Below are 16,731 nucleotides of genomic sequence, written 5' to 3'. Positions count from 1 at the left end.
ATGTGACCAGGTACTAGGGATGGAGGTGTGACCAGGTACTAGGTATGAAGGTGTGACCAGGCCCTAGGGATGGAGGTGTGACCAGGCCCTAGGGATGGAGGTGTGACCAGGTACTAGGTATGAAGGTGTGACCAGGCCCTAGGGATGGAGGTGTGACCAGGTACTAGGGCCTGGTCAAACAGGAAATCGGACACGGAGTTTTAATTGTTAAAAAGAGGGAGATCTCAGCTTTCCAGTGCTACCACGTTTATTTCAACTCCTACGCGTGGCATCATTTTAAATAGGCTACAACCAGAGTTTCCAGGTTTATGCAGAATGACATCTTGAAGGGGCAATGACATCTTGAAGGGGCAATGACATCTTGAAGGGGCAATGACATCTTGAAGTGGGCAATGACATCTTGAAGTGGGCAATGACATCTTGAAGGGACAATGACATCTTACATTTACATTTAACATTTAAGTCATTTAGCAGACGCTCTTATCCAGAGCGACTTACAAATTGGAAAGTTCATACATATTCATCCTGGTCCCCCCGTGGGGAATGAACCCACAACCCTGGCGTTGCAAGCGCCATGCTCTACCAACTGAGCCACACGGGATCTTGAAGGGGCAATGACATCTTGAAGGGGCAATGACATCTTGAAGGGGCAATGACATCTTGAAGGTACAATGACATCTTGAAGTGGGCAATGACATCTTGAAGGGGCAATGACATCTTGAAGGGATAATGACATCTTGAAGGGACAATGACATCTTGAAGGGGCAATGACATCTTGAAGGGGCAATGACATCTTGAAGGGACAATGACATCTTGAAGTGGGCAATGACATCTTGAAGGGGCAATGACATCTTGAAGGGACAATGACATCTTGAAGGGACAATGACATCTTGAAGGGACAATGACATCTTGAAGGGACAATGACATCTTGAAGGGGCAATGACATCTTGAAGGGACAATGACATCTTGAAGGGGCAATGACATCTTGAAGGGGCAATGACATCTTGAAGGGACAATGACATCTTGAAGTGGGCAATGACATCTTGAAGGGGCAATGACATCTTGAAGGGACAATGACATCTTGAAGGGGCAATGACATCTTGAAGGGATAATGACATCTTGAAGGGACAATGACATCTTGAAGGGGCAATGACATCTTGAAGGGACAATGACATCTTGAAGGGGCAATGACATCTTGAAGGGGGCAATGACATCTTGAAGGGGCAATGCCATCTTGAAGGGGCAATGCCATCTTGAAGGGACAATGACATCTTGAAGGGACAATGACATCTTGAAGGGGCAATGACATCTTGAAGGGGCAATGACATCTTGAAGGGGCAATGACATCTTGAAGGGGCAATGACATCTTGAAGGGGCAATGACATCTTGAAGGGACAATGACATCTTGAAGGGACAATGACATCTTGAAGGGGCAATGACATCTTGAAGGGACAATGACATCTTGAAGGGGCAATGACATCTTGAAGTGGGCAATGACATCTTGAAGGGACAATGACATCTTGAAGGGGCAATGACATCTTGAAGGGATAATGGCGCTTGAAGGGACAATGGTGCCTTGAAGGGACAATGGCATCTTAAAGTGGGCAATGCCATCTTAAAGGTGCAATGCCATACTTTGTAACATAAAAAAATATATATGTATATTTAAAATAATGAATTATAATTAATAAATGATCAAATTAAATATATTGAAGGTTCTAAAAGCTAATAATACTTATATGGTATTGTTAAAGCTATTGATATAAGGCCAACTTATTAAAGTGTTGACAATGGGGTGGTCAACTGCTGTTCGTTTAACACCTGCTTCGTTCTTCTGGAAGTTAGCAGACTCTTCAAGAAGACATCTGTAGCTCAGTTGCTAAACAATACATTTTTTTGAATAAATGACATACTGCCATTCACGAAGAGATTTGAAAATACTGAAATTCCTTCAGGGATTTAACTGATAAAAAAAAAATATATATTTAAATTTCTTTTTATAATATGAAGAACAAATTGTGACAATTCTTATCTTACTTAGAAAATAGTCTTGAACATAAAGACCTAGACCAAAACAACTAACAATACACTGAATTCATACATTTTCAGTCATTTTTTTTACCACAACTAATTTCACCAACCTGCGAGGTAAACTCATTAAAGTATTTAATCATTTAGCTGTGTATTTAGAATGGAAGCAAGCCATTAGAATGTATTGTTCGAAAACAATATCCTCTGGTGGGGTCATGCCCCCGGGACCCCCTAGACAGCCCAGAACGCCCTGGCTTGCTACTTTTTCTGTTTGGCTAGCTACTCTGTGTACTGTCTTATACTGACAGTGTTTTCTCTCTCTCTCTCGCTCTGTTTCTGCTTCTCTCTCCCTCTCTTTCTATCTCTGTGTTTCTCTTTCTGTGTTTCTCTCTCTCTCTCGCTCTGTTTCTGCTTCTCTCGCCCTCTTCCTCCAGACTATATAGACGGAGACGGTGGCTGGAGTAACTGGTCTCCGTGCAGTGTGACCTGTGGGAACGGGAACCAGAAGAGGACCAGGTCATGTGGTTACGCCTGCAGCGCCACCGAGTCACGCACCTGTGACATGCCACCCTGCCCAGGTGAGGAGGGAGGGTGTGTGTGTGTGTGTGTGGATCCAGGGTTGTAATCATTAGTCCAAACCGTAGAAAACAGTTGCGATTTAAAGAGTTTATATTGGACAAATTCAGGTAGGTCCCTCCTCCTTTTGTTGTGTTTGGTTCCTAGTGAATACACCCCTGGTCATCTGTTAAATGTTCTTCTAAAGGGGTTTTCTACTTGAGTCGACATCTGCAGCATTGACAGCCAACGGGATCTTCGTGAACGTCGGGGAAATTGCCTTTAAAAGTCTATCGCTGTGCACAGGTCATTCATCTGTGTTTGAATCCTGGCCTGCTTAGTTTACCAGCACTTCAGTCATTAAATATGTATTGGGGTTTATTATGGATCCCCATTAGTTCCTGCCAAGGCAGCAGCTACTCTTCCTGGGGTTTATTATGGATCCCCATTAGTTCCTGCCAAGGCAGCAGCTACTCTTCCTGGGGTTTATTATGGATCCCCATTAGTTCCTGCCAAGGCAGCAGCTACTCTTCCTGGGTTTATTATGGATCCCCATTAGTTTCTGTCAAGGCAGCAGCTACTCTTCCTGGGGTTTATTATGGATCCCCATTAGTTCCTGCCAAGGCAGCAGCTACTCTTCCTGGGGTTTATTATGGATCCCCATTAGTTCCTGTCAAGGCAGCAGCTACTCTTCCTGGGGTTTATTATGGATCCCCATTAGTTCCTGCCAAGGCAGCAGCTACTCTTCCTGGGGTTTATTATGGATCCCCATTAGTTCCTGCCAAGGCAGCAGCTACTCTTCCTGGGGTTTATTATGGATCCCCATTAGTTCCTGCCAAGGCAGCAGCGACTCTTCCTGGGGTTTATTATGGATCCCCATTAGTTCCTGCCAAGGCAGCAGCTACTCTTCCTGGGGTTTATTATGGATCCCCATTAGTTCCTGTCAAGGCAGCAGCTACTCTTCCTGGGGTTTATTATGGATCCCCATTAGTTCCTGTCAAGGCAGCAGCTACTCTTCCTGGGGTTTATTATGGATCCCCATTAGTTCCTGTCAAGGCAGCAGCTACTCTTCCTGGGGTTTATTATGGATCCCCATTAGTTCCTGTCAAGGCAGCAGCTACTCTTCCTGGGGTTTAGTATGGATCCCCATTAGTTCCTGCCAAGGCAGCAGCTACTCTTCCCGGGGTTTATTATGGATCCCCATTAGTTCCTGTCAAGGCAGCAGCTACTCTTCCCGGGGTTTATTATGGATCCCCATTAGTTCCTGTCAAGGCAGCAGCTACTCTTCCTGGGGTTTAGTATGGATCCCCATTAGTTCCTGCCAAGGCAGCAGCTACTCTTCCCGGGGTTTATTATGGATCCCCATTAGTTCCTGCCAAGGCAGCAGCTACTCTTCCCGGGGTTTATTATGGATCCCCATTAGTTCCTGTCAAGGCAGCAGCTACTCTTCCCGGGGTTTATTATGGATCCCCATTAGTTCCTGTCAAGGCAGCAGCTACTCTTCCCGGGGTTTATTATGGATCCCCATTAGTTCCTGCCAAGGCAGCAGCTACTCTTCCCGGGGTTTATTATGGATCCCCATTAGTTCCTGTCAAGGCAGCAGCTACTCTTCCTGGGGTTTATTATGGATCCCCATTAGTTCCTGTCAAGGCAGCAGCTACTCTTCCTGGGGTTTATTATGGATCCCCATTAGTTCCTGCCAAGGCAGCAGCTACTCTTCCTGGGGTTTATTATGGATCCCCATTAGTTCCTGCCAAGGCAGCAGCTACTCTTCCTGGGGTTTATTATGGATCCCCATTAGTTCCTGCCAAGGCAGCAGCTACTTTTCCTGGGGTTTATTATGGATCCCCATTAGTTCCTGCCAAGGCAGCAACTACTCTTCCTGGGGTTTAGTATGGATCCCCATTAGTTCCTGCCAAGGCAGCAGCTACTCTTCCTGGGGTTTATTATGCATCCCCATTAGTTCCTGTCAAGGCAGCAGCTACTCTTCCTGGGGTTTATTATGGATCCCCATTAGTTCCTGTCAAGGCAGCAGCTACTCTTCCTGGGGTTTATTATGCATCCCCATTAGTTCCTGTCAAGGCAGCAGCTACTTTTCCTGGGGTTTATTATGGATCCCCATTAGTTCCTGTCAAGGCAGCAGCTACTTTTCCTGGGGTTTATTATGGATCCCCATTAGTTCCTGTCAAGGCAGCAGCTACTCTTCCTGGGGTTTATTATGGATCCCCATTAGTTCCTGCCAAGGCAGCAGCTACTCTTCCTGGGGTTTATTATGGATCCCCATTAGTTCCTGCCAAGGCAGCAGCTACTTTTCCTGGGGTTTATTATGGATCCCCATTAGTTCCTGCCAAGGCAGCAACTACTCTTCCTGGGGTTTAGTATGGATCCCCATTAGTTCCTGCCAAGGCAGCAGCTACTCTTCCTGGGGTTTATTATGCATCCCCATTAGTTCTTGTCAAGGCAGCAGCTACTCTTCCTGGGGTTTATTATGGATCCCCATTAGTTCCTGTCAAGGCAGCAGCTACTCTTCCTGGGGTTTATTATGGATCCCCATTAGTTCCTGTCAAGGCAGCAGCTACTCTTCCTGGGGTTTATTATGGATCCCCGTTAGTTCCTGTCAAGGCAGCAGCTACTTTTCCTGGGGTTTATTATGGATCCCCGTTAGTTCCTGCCAAGGCAGCAGCTACTCTTCCTGGGGTTTATTATGGATCCCCATTAGTTCCTGCCAAGGCAGCAGCTACTCTTCCTGGGGTTTATTATGGATCCCCATTAGTTCCTGCCAAGGCAGCAGCTACTCTTCCTGGGGTTTATTATGGATCCCCATTAGTTCCTGTCAAGGCAGCAGCTACTCTTCCCGGGGTTTAGTATGGATCCCCATTAGTTCCTGTCAAGGCAGCAGCTACTCTTCCCGGGGTTTATTATGGATCCCCGTTAGTTCCTGTCAAGGCAGCAGCTACTCTTCCCGGGGTTTATTATGGATCCCCGTTAGTTCCTGCCAAGGCAGCAGCTACTCTTCCCGGGGTTTATTATGGATCCCCGTTAGTTCCTGTCAAGGCAGCAGCTACTCTTCCTGGGGTTTATTATGGATCCCCATTAGTTCCTGTCAAGGCAGCAGCTACTCTTCCTGGGGTTTATTATGGATCCCCGTTAGTTCCTGTCAAGGCAGCAGCTACTTTTCCTGGGGTTTATTATGGATCCCCGTTAGTTCCTGCCAAGGCAGCAGCTACTCTTCCTGGGGTTTATTATGCATCCCCATTAGTTCCTGCCAAGGCAGCAGCTACTCTTCCTGGGGTTTAGTATGGATCCCCGTTAGTTCCTGCCAAGGCAGCAGCTACTCTTCCTGGGGTTTAGTATGGATCCCCGTTAGTTCCTGCCAAGGCAGCAGCTACTCTTCCCGGGGTTTATTATGGAACCCCATTAGTTCCTGCCAAGGCAGCAGCTACTCTTCCCGGGGTTTATTATGGATCCCCATTAGTTCCTGTCAAGGCAGCAGCTACTCTTCCTGGGGTTTAGTATGGATCCCCGTTAGTTCCTGCCAAGGCAGCAGCTACTCTTCCTGGGGTTTATTATGCATCCCCATTAGTTCCTGCCAAGGCAGCAGCTACTCTTCCTGGGGTTTATTATGGATCCCCGTTAGTTCCTGCCAAGGCAGCAGCTACTCTTCCTGGGGTTTATTATGGATCCCCATTAGTTCCTGCCAAGGCAGCAGCTACTCTTCCTGGGGTTTATTATGCATCCCCATTAGTTCCTGCCAAGGCAGCAGCTACTCTTCCTGGGGTTTATTATGGATCCCCATTAGTTCCTGCCAAGGCAGCAGCTACTCTTCCTGGGGTTTATTATGGAACCCCATTAGTTCCTGCCAAGGCAGCAGCTACTCTTCCTGGGGTTTATTATGGAACCCCATTAGTTCCTGCCAAGGCAGCAGCTACTCTTCCTGGGGTTTAGTATGGATCCCAGTTAGTTCCTGCCAAGGCAGCAGCTACTCTTCCTGGGGTTTATTATGGATCCCCATTAGTTCCTGCCAAGGCAGCAGCTACTCTTCCTGGGGTTTATTATGGATCCCCATTAGTTCCTGCCAAGGCAGCAGCTACTCTTCCTGGGGTTTATTATGGATCCCCGTTAGTTCCTGTCAAGGCAGCAGCTACTCTTCCTGGGGTTTAGTATGGATCCCCGTTAGTTCCTGCCAAGGCAGCAGCTACTCTTCCCGGTTATCCGACAACATTAAGGCAGTTATAAACAATTTAAAACATTACAATACTTTTCACAACTCATTGTGTTTCCTCGGGCCACTATTGTATTACCACATATCTACAACTCATTGTGTTTCCTCAGGCCACTATTGTATTACCACATATCTACAACTCATTGTGTTTCCTCAGGCCACTATTGTATTACCACATATCTACAACACAACATCCATGTGTGTGTCTCTTCACAGTCCCCGTTGTTCCATAAGGTGTATTTTTATCTGGTTTTTAAATCTGATTCTACTGCTTGCATCAGTTACCTGATGTGGAATAGAGTTCCATGTAGTCATGGCTCTATGTAGTACTGTGCACCTCCCATAGTCTGTTCTGGACTTGGGGACTGGGAAGAGACCTCTGGTGGTATGCCTTGTGGGGTATTCATGGGTGTCTGAGCTGTGTGCTAGTAGTTTAAACAGACCTCTGGTGGCATGTCTTGTGGGGTATTCATGGGTGTCTGAGCTGTGTGCTAGTAGTTTAAACAGACCTCTGGTGGCATGTCTTGTGGGTTATTCATGGGTGTCTGAGCTGTGTGCTAGTAGTTTAAACAGACCTCTGGTGGCATGTCTTGTGTGGTATGTATGGGTGTCTGAGCTGTGAGCTAGTAGTTTAAACAGACCTCTGGTGGCATGTCTTGTGGGGTATGAATGGGTGTCTGAGCTGTATGCCAGTAGTTTAAACAGACAGCTCAGTGCATTCAACATGTCAATACTTCACACAAATACAAGTAGTGATGAAATCAATCTCTCCTCTACTTTGAGCCAGGAGATATTGACATGCATATTATTAATGGCAGCTCTCCTGGTACATATAAGGGCCAGCCGTGCTGCCCTGTTTGTGGCACCTGACCACACCACTGAACAGTAGTCTAGGTGCAACAACTAGGGCCTGTAGGACCTGCCTTTGTTGATAGTGTTGTTAAGAAGGTAGAAACTAGAGCCTGTAGGACCTGCCTTGTTGATAGTGTTGTTAAGAAGGTAGAAACTAGGGCCTGTAGGACCTGCCTTGTTGATCGTGTTGTTAAGAAGGTAGAAACTAGGGCCTGTAGGACCTGCCTTGTTGACAGTGTTGTTAAGAAGGTAGAAACTAGGGCCTGTAGGACCTGCCTTGTTGACAGTGTTGTTAAGAAGGTAGAAACTAGGGCCTGTAGGACCTGCCTTGTTGATAGTGTTGTTAAGAAGGTAGAAACTAGGGCCTGTAGGACCTGCCTTGTTGATAGTGTTGTTAAGAAGGTAGAAACTAGGGCCTGTAGGACCTGCCTTGTTGATAGTGTTGTTAAGAAGGTAGAAACTAGGGCCTGTAGGACCTGCCTTGTTGACAGTGTTGTTAAGAAGGTAGAAACTAGGGCCTGTAGGACCTGCCTTGTTGACAGTGTTGTTAAGAAGGTAGAAACTAGGGCCTGTAGGACCTGCCTTGTTGATAGTGTTGTTAAGAAGGTAGAAACTAGGGCCTGTAGGACCTGCCTTGTTGATAGTGTTGTTAAGAAGGTAGAAACTAGGGCCTGTAGGACCTGCCTTGTTGATAGTGTTGTTAAGAAGGTAGAAACTAGGGCCTGTAGGACCTGCCTTGTTGACAGTGTTGTTAAGAAGGTAGAAACTAGGGCCTGTAGGACCTGCCTTGTTGACAGTGTTGTTAAGAAGGTAGAAACTAGGGCCTGTAGGACCTGCCTTGTTGACAGTGCTGTTAAGAAGGTAGAAACTAGGGCCTGTAGGACCTGCCTTGTTGACAGTGTTGTTAAGGCAGACCAGCGCTTTATTATAGATGTAGAAGCGATATGCTCGTCTGTTGCATCATTCACTGACCATGTCTCTGTGTGCAGGTATTGAAGACGCGTTCAGGACAGCCGCCACTGAGGTCAGCTTACTGGCTGGAACAGATGAGTTCAACGCTACAGAGCTCTTTGGAGTCGGTAAGATTCTTCTCTATTTACTCTATTTTCATCAGATTCATCTAGCTATGTGTCCGGTTCTTCAAACATGATTCTATTTAACATTAATGTCCAACTCAGGGTTGGGGTTCCATGTCTATTCAGTCAGAATTTCCATTTACTTCCTGAATTTACTGAATTGTAATGGACTTAATTCCAAACCCGGGACCAGTCTTCCCTGCACAGTCCATTGATTTTTTAGTGGGAATTCCTGCTCTAGTCATTGTATTTCTATGGTCCATCCTGCACAGTTCAGCCTTCCTGGGCCTGCTTATCATTCCTCAGACCTTCACTGGGACACATTCCTTCCCTGGGCCACATTCCTTCACTGGGACACATTCCTTCACTGGGACACATTCCTTCACTGGGCCACATTCCTTCACTGGGCCACATTCCTTCACTGGGCCACATTCCTTCACTGGGCCACATTCCTTCACTGGGCCACATTCCTTCCCTGGAACACATTCCTTCACTGGGCCACATTCCTTCCCTGGGCCACATTCCTTCCCTGGGCCACATTCCTTCACTGGGCCACATTCCTTCCCTGGGCCACATTCCTTCACTGGGCCACATTCCTTCCCTGGGCCACATTCCTTCACTGGGCCACATTCCTTCACTGGGCCACATTCCTTCACTGGGCCACATTCCTTCACTGGGCCACATTCCTTCACTGGGCCACATTCCTTCCCTGGGCCACATTCCTTCCCTAGGACACATTCCTTCCCTAGGACACATTCCTTCCCTGGGCCACATTCCTTCACTGGGCCACATTCCTTCACTGGGCCACATTCCTTCACTGGGACACATTCCTTCACTAGAACACATTCCTTCCCTGGGCCACATTCCTTCCCTGGGCCACATTCCTTCCCTGGGCCACATTCCTTCACTGGGACACATTCCTTCCCTGGGACACATTCCTTCCCTGGGACACATTCCTTCACTGGGACACATTCCCTCACTGGGCCACATTCCCTCACTGGGCCACATTCCTTCACTGGGACACATTCCTTCCCTGGGCCACATTCCTTCACTGGGCCACATTCCTTCCCTGGGATTGAGGAGGAGAAAGAGGAGAGGAAGAACACAGCACACTCTGCTCTGTGATCTGGTCCCAATAACATGCTCTGCTCTGTGATCTGGTCCCAATCTGGTCCCAATAACATGCTCTGTGATCTGGTCCCAATAGCACACTCTGCTCTGCCATCTGGTTCCAATAACATGCTCTGCTCTGTGATCTGGTCCCAATCTGGTCCCAAGAACATGCTCTGTGATCTGGTCCCAATAACATGCTCTGTGATCTGGTCCCAATAACATGCTCTGCTCTGTGATCTGGTCCCAATCTGGTCCCAATAACATGCTCTGTGATCTGGTCCCAATAACATGCTCTGCTCTGTGATCTGGTCCCAATCTGGTCCCAATAACATGCTCTGTGATCTGGTCCCAATAACATGCTCTGTGATCTGGTTCCAATAACATGCTCTGCTCTGTGATCTGGTCCCAATCTGGTCCCAATAACATGCTCTGTGATCTGGTCCCAATAACATGCTCTGCTCTGTGATCTGGTCCCAATCTGGTCCCAATAACATGCTCTGTGATCTGGTCCCAATAACATGCTCTGCTCTGTGATCTGGTCCCAATCTGGTCCCAATAACATGCTCTGTGATCTGGTCCCAATAACATGCTCTGCTCTGTGATCTGGTCCCAATCTGGTCCCAATAACATGCTCTGTGATCTGGTCCCAATAACATGCTCTGCTCTGTGATCTGGTCCCAATCTGGTCCCAATAACATGCTCTGTGATCTGGTCCCAATAACATGCTCTGCTCTGTGATCTGGTCCCAATCTGGTCCCAATAACATGCTCTGCTCTGTGATCTGGTCCCAATCTGGTCCCAATAACATGCTCTGCTCTGTGATCTGGTCCCAATCTGGTCCCAATAACATGCTCTGCTCTGTGATCTGGTCCCAATCTGGTCCCAATAACATGCTCTGTGATCTGGTCCCAATAACATGCTCTGCTCTGTGATCTGGTCCCAATAACATGCTCTGCTCTGTGATCTGGTCCCAATCTGGTCCCAATAACATGCTCTGTGATCTGGTCCCAATAACATGCTCTGCTCTGTGATCTGGTCCCAATAACATGCTATGTGATCTGGTCCCAATAACATGCTCTGCTCTGTGATCTGGTCCCAATCTGGTCCCAATAACATGCTCTGTGATCTGGTCCCAATAACATGCTCTGCTCTGTGATCTGGTCCCAATCTGGTCCCAATAACATGCTCTGCTAACTAACTGTCTCTAATCTCTTCTAGACACAGACAGCTGTAGGGAGAGACCCAGACTAACTCTGTCTCTAATCTTTTCTAGACCCAGACAGCTGTAGGGAGAGATCCAGACTAACTCTGTCTCTAATCTCTTCTTGACACAGACAGCTGTAGGGAGAGATCCAGACTAACTCTGTCTCTAATCTCTTCTAGACACCGACAGCTGTAGGGAGAGACCCAGACTAACTAACTCTGTCTCTAATCTCTTCTAGACACAGACAGCTGTAGGGAGAGACCCAGACTAACTAACTCTGTCTCTAATCTCTTCTAGACACAGACAGCTGTAGGGAGAGACCCAGACTAACTAACCCTGTCTCTAATCTCTTCTAGACCCAGACAGCTGTAGGGAGAGATCCAGACTAACTCTGTCTCTAATCTCTTCTAGACCCAGACAGCTGTAGGGAGAGACCCAGACTAACTAACTCTGTCTCTGTCTTCTAGACACAGACTAACTAACTCTGTCTCTAATCTCTTCTAGACCCAGACAGCTGTAGGGAGAGATCCATACTAACTAACTCTGTCTCTAATCTCTTCTAGACCCAGACAGCTGTAGGGAGAGATCCAGACTAACTAACTCTGTCTCTAATCTCTTCTAGACCCAGACAGCTGTAGGGAGAGATCCAGACTAACTAACTCTGTCTCTAATCTCTTCTAGACACAGACAGCTGTAGGGAGAGATCCAGACTAACTAACTCTGTCTCTAATCTCTTCTAGACACAGACAGCTGTAGGGAGAGATCCAGACTAACTAACTCTGTCTCTAATCTCTTCTAGACCCAGACAGCTGTAGGGAGAGATCCATACTAACTAACTCTGTCTCTAATCTCTTCTAGACACAGACAGCTGTAGGGAGAGACCCAGACTAACTAACTCTGTCTCTAATCTCTTCTAGACACAGACAGCTGTAGGGAGAGATCCAGACTAACTAACTCTGTCTCTAATCTCTTCTAGACACAGACAGCTGTAGGGAGAGATCCAGACTAACTCTGTCTCTAATCTCTTCTAGACACAGACAGCTGTAGGGAGAGATCCAGACTAACTAACTCTGTCTCTAATCTCTTCTAGACACAGACAGCTGTAGGGAGAGATCCAGACTAACTCTGTCTCTAATCTCTTCTAGACACAGACAGCTGTAGGGAGAGATCCAGACTAACTAACTCTGTCTCTAATCTCTTCTAGACCCAGACAGCTGTAGGGAGAGATCCAGACTAACTCTGTCTCTAATCTCTTCTAGACACAGACAGCTGTAGGGAGAGATCCAGACTAACTAACTCTGTCTCTAATCTCTTCTAGACACAGACAGCTGTGAACGCTGGATGAACTGTAAGTCTGAGTTCCTGAAGAAATACATGACCAAAGTCTCCAACGACCTCCCCGGCTGCCCCTGCTCCTACCCCACCGAGGTGGCCTACAGCACGGCCGACGTCCCCGACCCCGCCACACGCCGGGACTTCCGCTGGAAAGACGCCAGCGGCCCCAAGGAGAAACTAGAGATCTACAAACCCACGGCCCGGTACTGCATCCGCTCTATGTTAACTCTCGAGTCCACTACTCTGGCCGCACAGCACTGCTGCTACAATGACAACATGAAGCTCGTCACCCGGGGTAAAGGAGCAGGAACACTCAACCTCATCAGCAATGAGTTCTCTGCTGACCTCCACTACAAGGTAGACATCCTGCCCTGGATCATCTGTAAAGGGGACTGGAGTCGCTATAACCAGGTCAGGCCTCCTAACAACGGGCAGAAGTGTCCAGACAACCCGCTGGATGAGGATTACCTCAAACAAGTTGAGGAGGCATGGGAGTTTTAGAACTGGAGAGATGAACATATGAAGGGAAAGAAAACGTATGAAATATTTGTATGAATCTGGTACTTCAATTGCTGCTTCAAACCATCCAAAGCTAGAGTCCGTATGAACTGTCTGTTGATTTCAGCCAACGTGATTAAATAGACAACGTAACGCTCACATGGACACATCATTGTCCTCAACAGAGACGATGGACTCTATTTTAATAATAAAACTTAACTCAATGGTAAATCTAAGTATTGGCGCTAGTGCGATAGGTTCGGGGGCGTGTCAGAAATATTTTTGCTATTTTCATAACCAGAATTATTGTCTCAGTAGCAGGCGGTGGTGCATAAGGTCTGCGTTTATTGTCTCAGTTGCAGGCGGTGGTGCATAAGGGCTGTTTTTATTGTCTCAGTTGCAGGCGGTGCTGCATAAGGGCTGGGTTTATTATCTCAGTAGCAGGCAGTGGTGCATAAGGGCTGAGTTTTGATAGCAGGCGGCGGTGCATAAAGGCTGGGTTTTGATAGCAGGAGGTGGTGCATAAGGGCTGGGTTTTGATAGCAGGCGGTGGTGCATAAGGGCTGGGTTTTGATAGCAGGCGGTGGTGCATAAGGGCTGGGTTTTGATAGCAGGCGGTGGTGCATAAGGGCTGGGTTTTGATAGCAGCCGGCGGTGCATAAGGGCTGGGTTTTGATAGCAGCCGGCGGTGCATAAGGGCTGGGTTTTGATAGCAGGGGGTGCATAAGGGCTGGGTTTTGATAGCAGGCGGTGCATAAGGGCTGGGTTTTGATAGCAGGCGGTGCATAAGGGCTGGGTTTTGATAGCAGGCGGCGGTGCATAAGGGCTGGGTTTTGATAGCAGCCGGCGGTGCATAAGGGCTGGGTTTTGATAGCAGCCGGCGGTGCATAAGGGCTGGGTTTTGATAGCAGGCGGCGGTGCATAAGGGCTGGGTTTTGATAGCAGCCGGCGGTGCATAAGGGCTGGGTTTTGATAGCAGCCGGCGGTGCATAAGGGCTGGGTTTTGATAGCAGGCGGTGGTGCATAAGGGCTGGGTTTTGATAGCAGGCGGTGCATAAGGGCTGGGTTTTGATAGCAGGCGGTGCATAAGGGCTGGGTTTTGATAGCAGGCGGCGGTGCATAAGGGCTGGGTTTTGATAGCAGGCGGTGCATAAGGGCTGGGTTTTGATAGCAGGCGGTGCATAAGGGCTGGGTTTTGATAGCAGGCGGCGGTGCATAAGGGCTGGGTTTTGATAGCAGGCGGCGGTGCATAAGGGCTGGGTTTTGATAGCAGCCGGCGGTGCATAAGGGCTGGGTTTTGATAGCAGCCGGCGGTGCATAAGGGCTGGGTTTTGATAGCAGGCGGTGGTGCATAAGGGCTGGGTTTTGATAGCAGGCGGTGCATAAGGGCTGGGTTTTGATAGCAGGCGGTGCATAAGGGCTGGGTTTTGATAGCAGGCGGTGCATAAGGGCTGGGTTTTGATAGCAGGCGGTGCATAAGGGCTGGGATTTGATGAATAAACAAGTTGATGCTACAGGATGTCGAAGGCTTGACCCCTCACTGGCCAATCAGAATGGGCTCCATGGCTAAATACGTGGTTTCTTCAAGCTGTGTATTTATGGTATTTTATGTATTGCATTGTCATTGACCGTTATATTTTGTTAAAGAGCCTACAGAAACAAAATAACATATAGACCTATCCTATATTTACTAAATAGTAAATATGTTTTTGAACAGTAATTGCTTCAATATGCAAATATATTGTTAACATAGCATTCACACTGATATACAGTAGCAATAAAAAGTATGTGAACCCTTTGGAATTACCTGGATTTCTGCATAAATTGGTCTTCATCTAGGTCACAACAGTAGACAAACACAGTCTCCTTAAACTAGTAACACACAAACAATTATACGTTTTCCTGTCTTTATTGAACACACTGTGTAAACATTCACAGTGCAGGGTGGGAAAAGTATGCCAACCTCCCGGGTGGCGCAGTGGTCTAGGGCACTGCATCGCAGTGCTAGCTGCGCCACCAGAGTCTCTGGGTTCGCGCCCAGGCTCTGTCGCAGCCGGCCGCAACCGGGAGGTCCGTGGGGCGACGCACAATTGGCATAGCGTCGTCCGGGTTAGGGAGGGTTTGGCCGGTAGGGATATCCTTGTCTCAGTATGTAAAATGTAATAAAATGTATGCACTCTACTGTAAGTCGCTCTGGATAAGAGCGTCTGCTAAATGACTAAAAATGTAAAAAATGTATGTGAACCCTTGGATTTAATAACTGGTCGACCCTCCTTTGGCAGCAATAACCTCAAACGTTTTCTGTAGTCGCGGATCAGACCTGCACAACGGTCAGAAGGAATTTTGGACCATTCCTCTTTACAAAACTCTTTAACAGCCTCCTCACCACCAGCCACACACAGTATCATCATAACACAGTATCATCATAACACAGTATCATCATAACACAGTATCATCATAACACAGTATCATCATAACACAGCCTCCTCACCACCAGCCAGACACAGTATCATCATAACACAGCCTCCTCACCACCAGCCCAACACAGTATCATCATAACACAGTATCATCATAACACAGTATCATCATAACACAGTATCATCATAACACAGTATCATCATAACACAGCCTCCTCACCACCAGCCACACACAGTATCATCATAACACAGTATCATCATAAACACAGTATCATCATAACACAGTATCATCATAACACAGCCTCCTCACCACCAGCCACACACAGTATCATCATAACACAGTATCATCATAACACAGTATCATCATAACACAGTATCATCATAACACAGTATCATCATAACACAGCCTCCTCACCACCAGCCACACACAGTATCATCATAACACAGTATCATCATAACACAGTATCATCATAACACAGTATCATCATAACACAGCCTCCTCACCACCAGCCAGACACAGTATCATCATAACACAGTATCATCATAACACAGCCTCCTCACCACCAGCCACACACAGTATCATCATAACACAGCCTCCTCACCACCAGCCACACACAGTATCATCATAACACAGCCTCCTCACCACCAGCCACACACAGTATCATCATAACACAGTATCATCATAACACAGTATCATCATAACACAGTATCATCATAACACAGCCTCCTCACCACCAGCCACACACAGTATCATCATAACACAGCCTCCTCACCACCAGCCAGACACAGTATCATCATAACACAGTATCATCATAACACAGTATCATCATAACACAGTATCATCATAACACAGTATCATCATAACACAGTATCATCATAACACAGTATCATCATAACACAGCCTCCTCACCACCAGCCACACACAGTATCATCATAACACAGCCTCCTCACCACCAGCCAGACACAGTATCATCATAACACAGTATCATCATAACACAGTATCATCATAACACAGTATCATCATAACACAGCCTCCTCACCACCAGCCCAACACAGTATCATCATAACACAGTATCATCATAACACCGCCTCCTCACCACCAGCCAGACACAGTATCATCATAACACAGTATCATCATAACACCGCCTCCTCACCACCAGCCCAACACAGTATCATCATAACACAGTATCATCATAACACAGTATCATCACCTCCATCCAAACACAGTATCATCATAACACAGTATCATCATAACACAGCCTCCTCACCACCAGCCAGACACAGTATCATCATAACACAGTATCATCATAACACAGTATCATCATAACACAGTATCATCATAACACAGTATCATCATAACACAGTATCATCATAACACAGTATCATCATAACACAGCCCTCCTCACCACCAGCCACACACAGTATCAT

The 16,731-nt window shown here is 47.1% G+C and overlaps 1 protein-coding gene across 1 annotated transcript in view; it reads left to right on the top strand.

The window, feature by feature from the left end:
• Positions 1 to 13,505, top strand: part of ism1 (isthmin 1) — a 35,196-nt gene extending 21,691 nt beyond the window's left edge. The window contains exons 4-6 of the mRNA XM_038983459.1: positions 2,466 to 2,609; positions 8,650 to 8,739; positions 12,372 to 13,505. Coding sequence (XP_038839387.1) covers positions 2,466 to 2,609; positions 8,650 to 8,739; positions 12,372 to 12,889 — 752 coding nt within the window. The 3' untranslated portion in view covers positions 12,890 to 13,505. The remainder of the gene's footprint in view (positions 1 to 2,465; positions 2,610 to 8,649; positions 8,740 to 12,371) is intronic.
• Positions 13,506 to 16,731: the final 3,226 nt, after the last annotated feature.

The sequence above is a fragment of the Salvelinus namaycush genome, unplaced genomic scaffold (assembly GCF_016432855.1).
Source record: "Salvelinus namaycush isolate Seneca unplaced genomic scaffold, SaNama_1.0 Scaffold1679, whole genome shotgun sequence".
Classification (NCBI taxonomy): Eukaryota; Metazoa; Chordata; class Actinopteri; order Salmoniformes; family Salmonidae; genus Salvelinus; species Salvelinus namaycush.
Note: the sequence above shows the minus strand (reverse complement) of the source record. Positions and strands in the feature narration are given on the sequence as shown.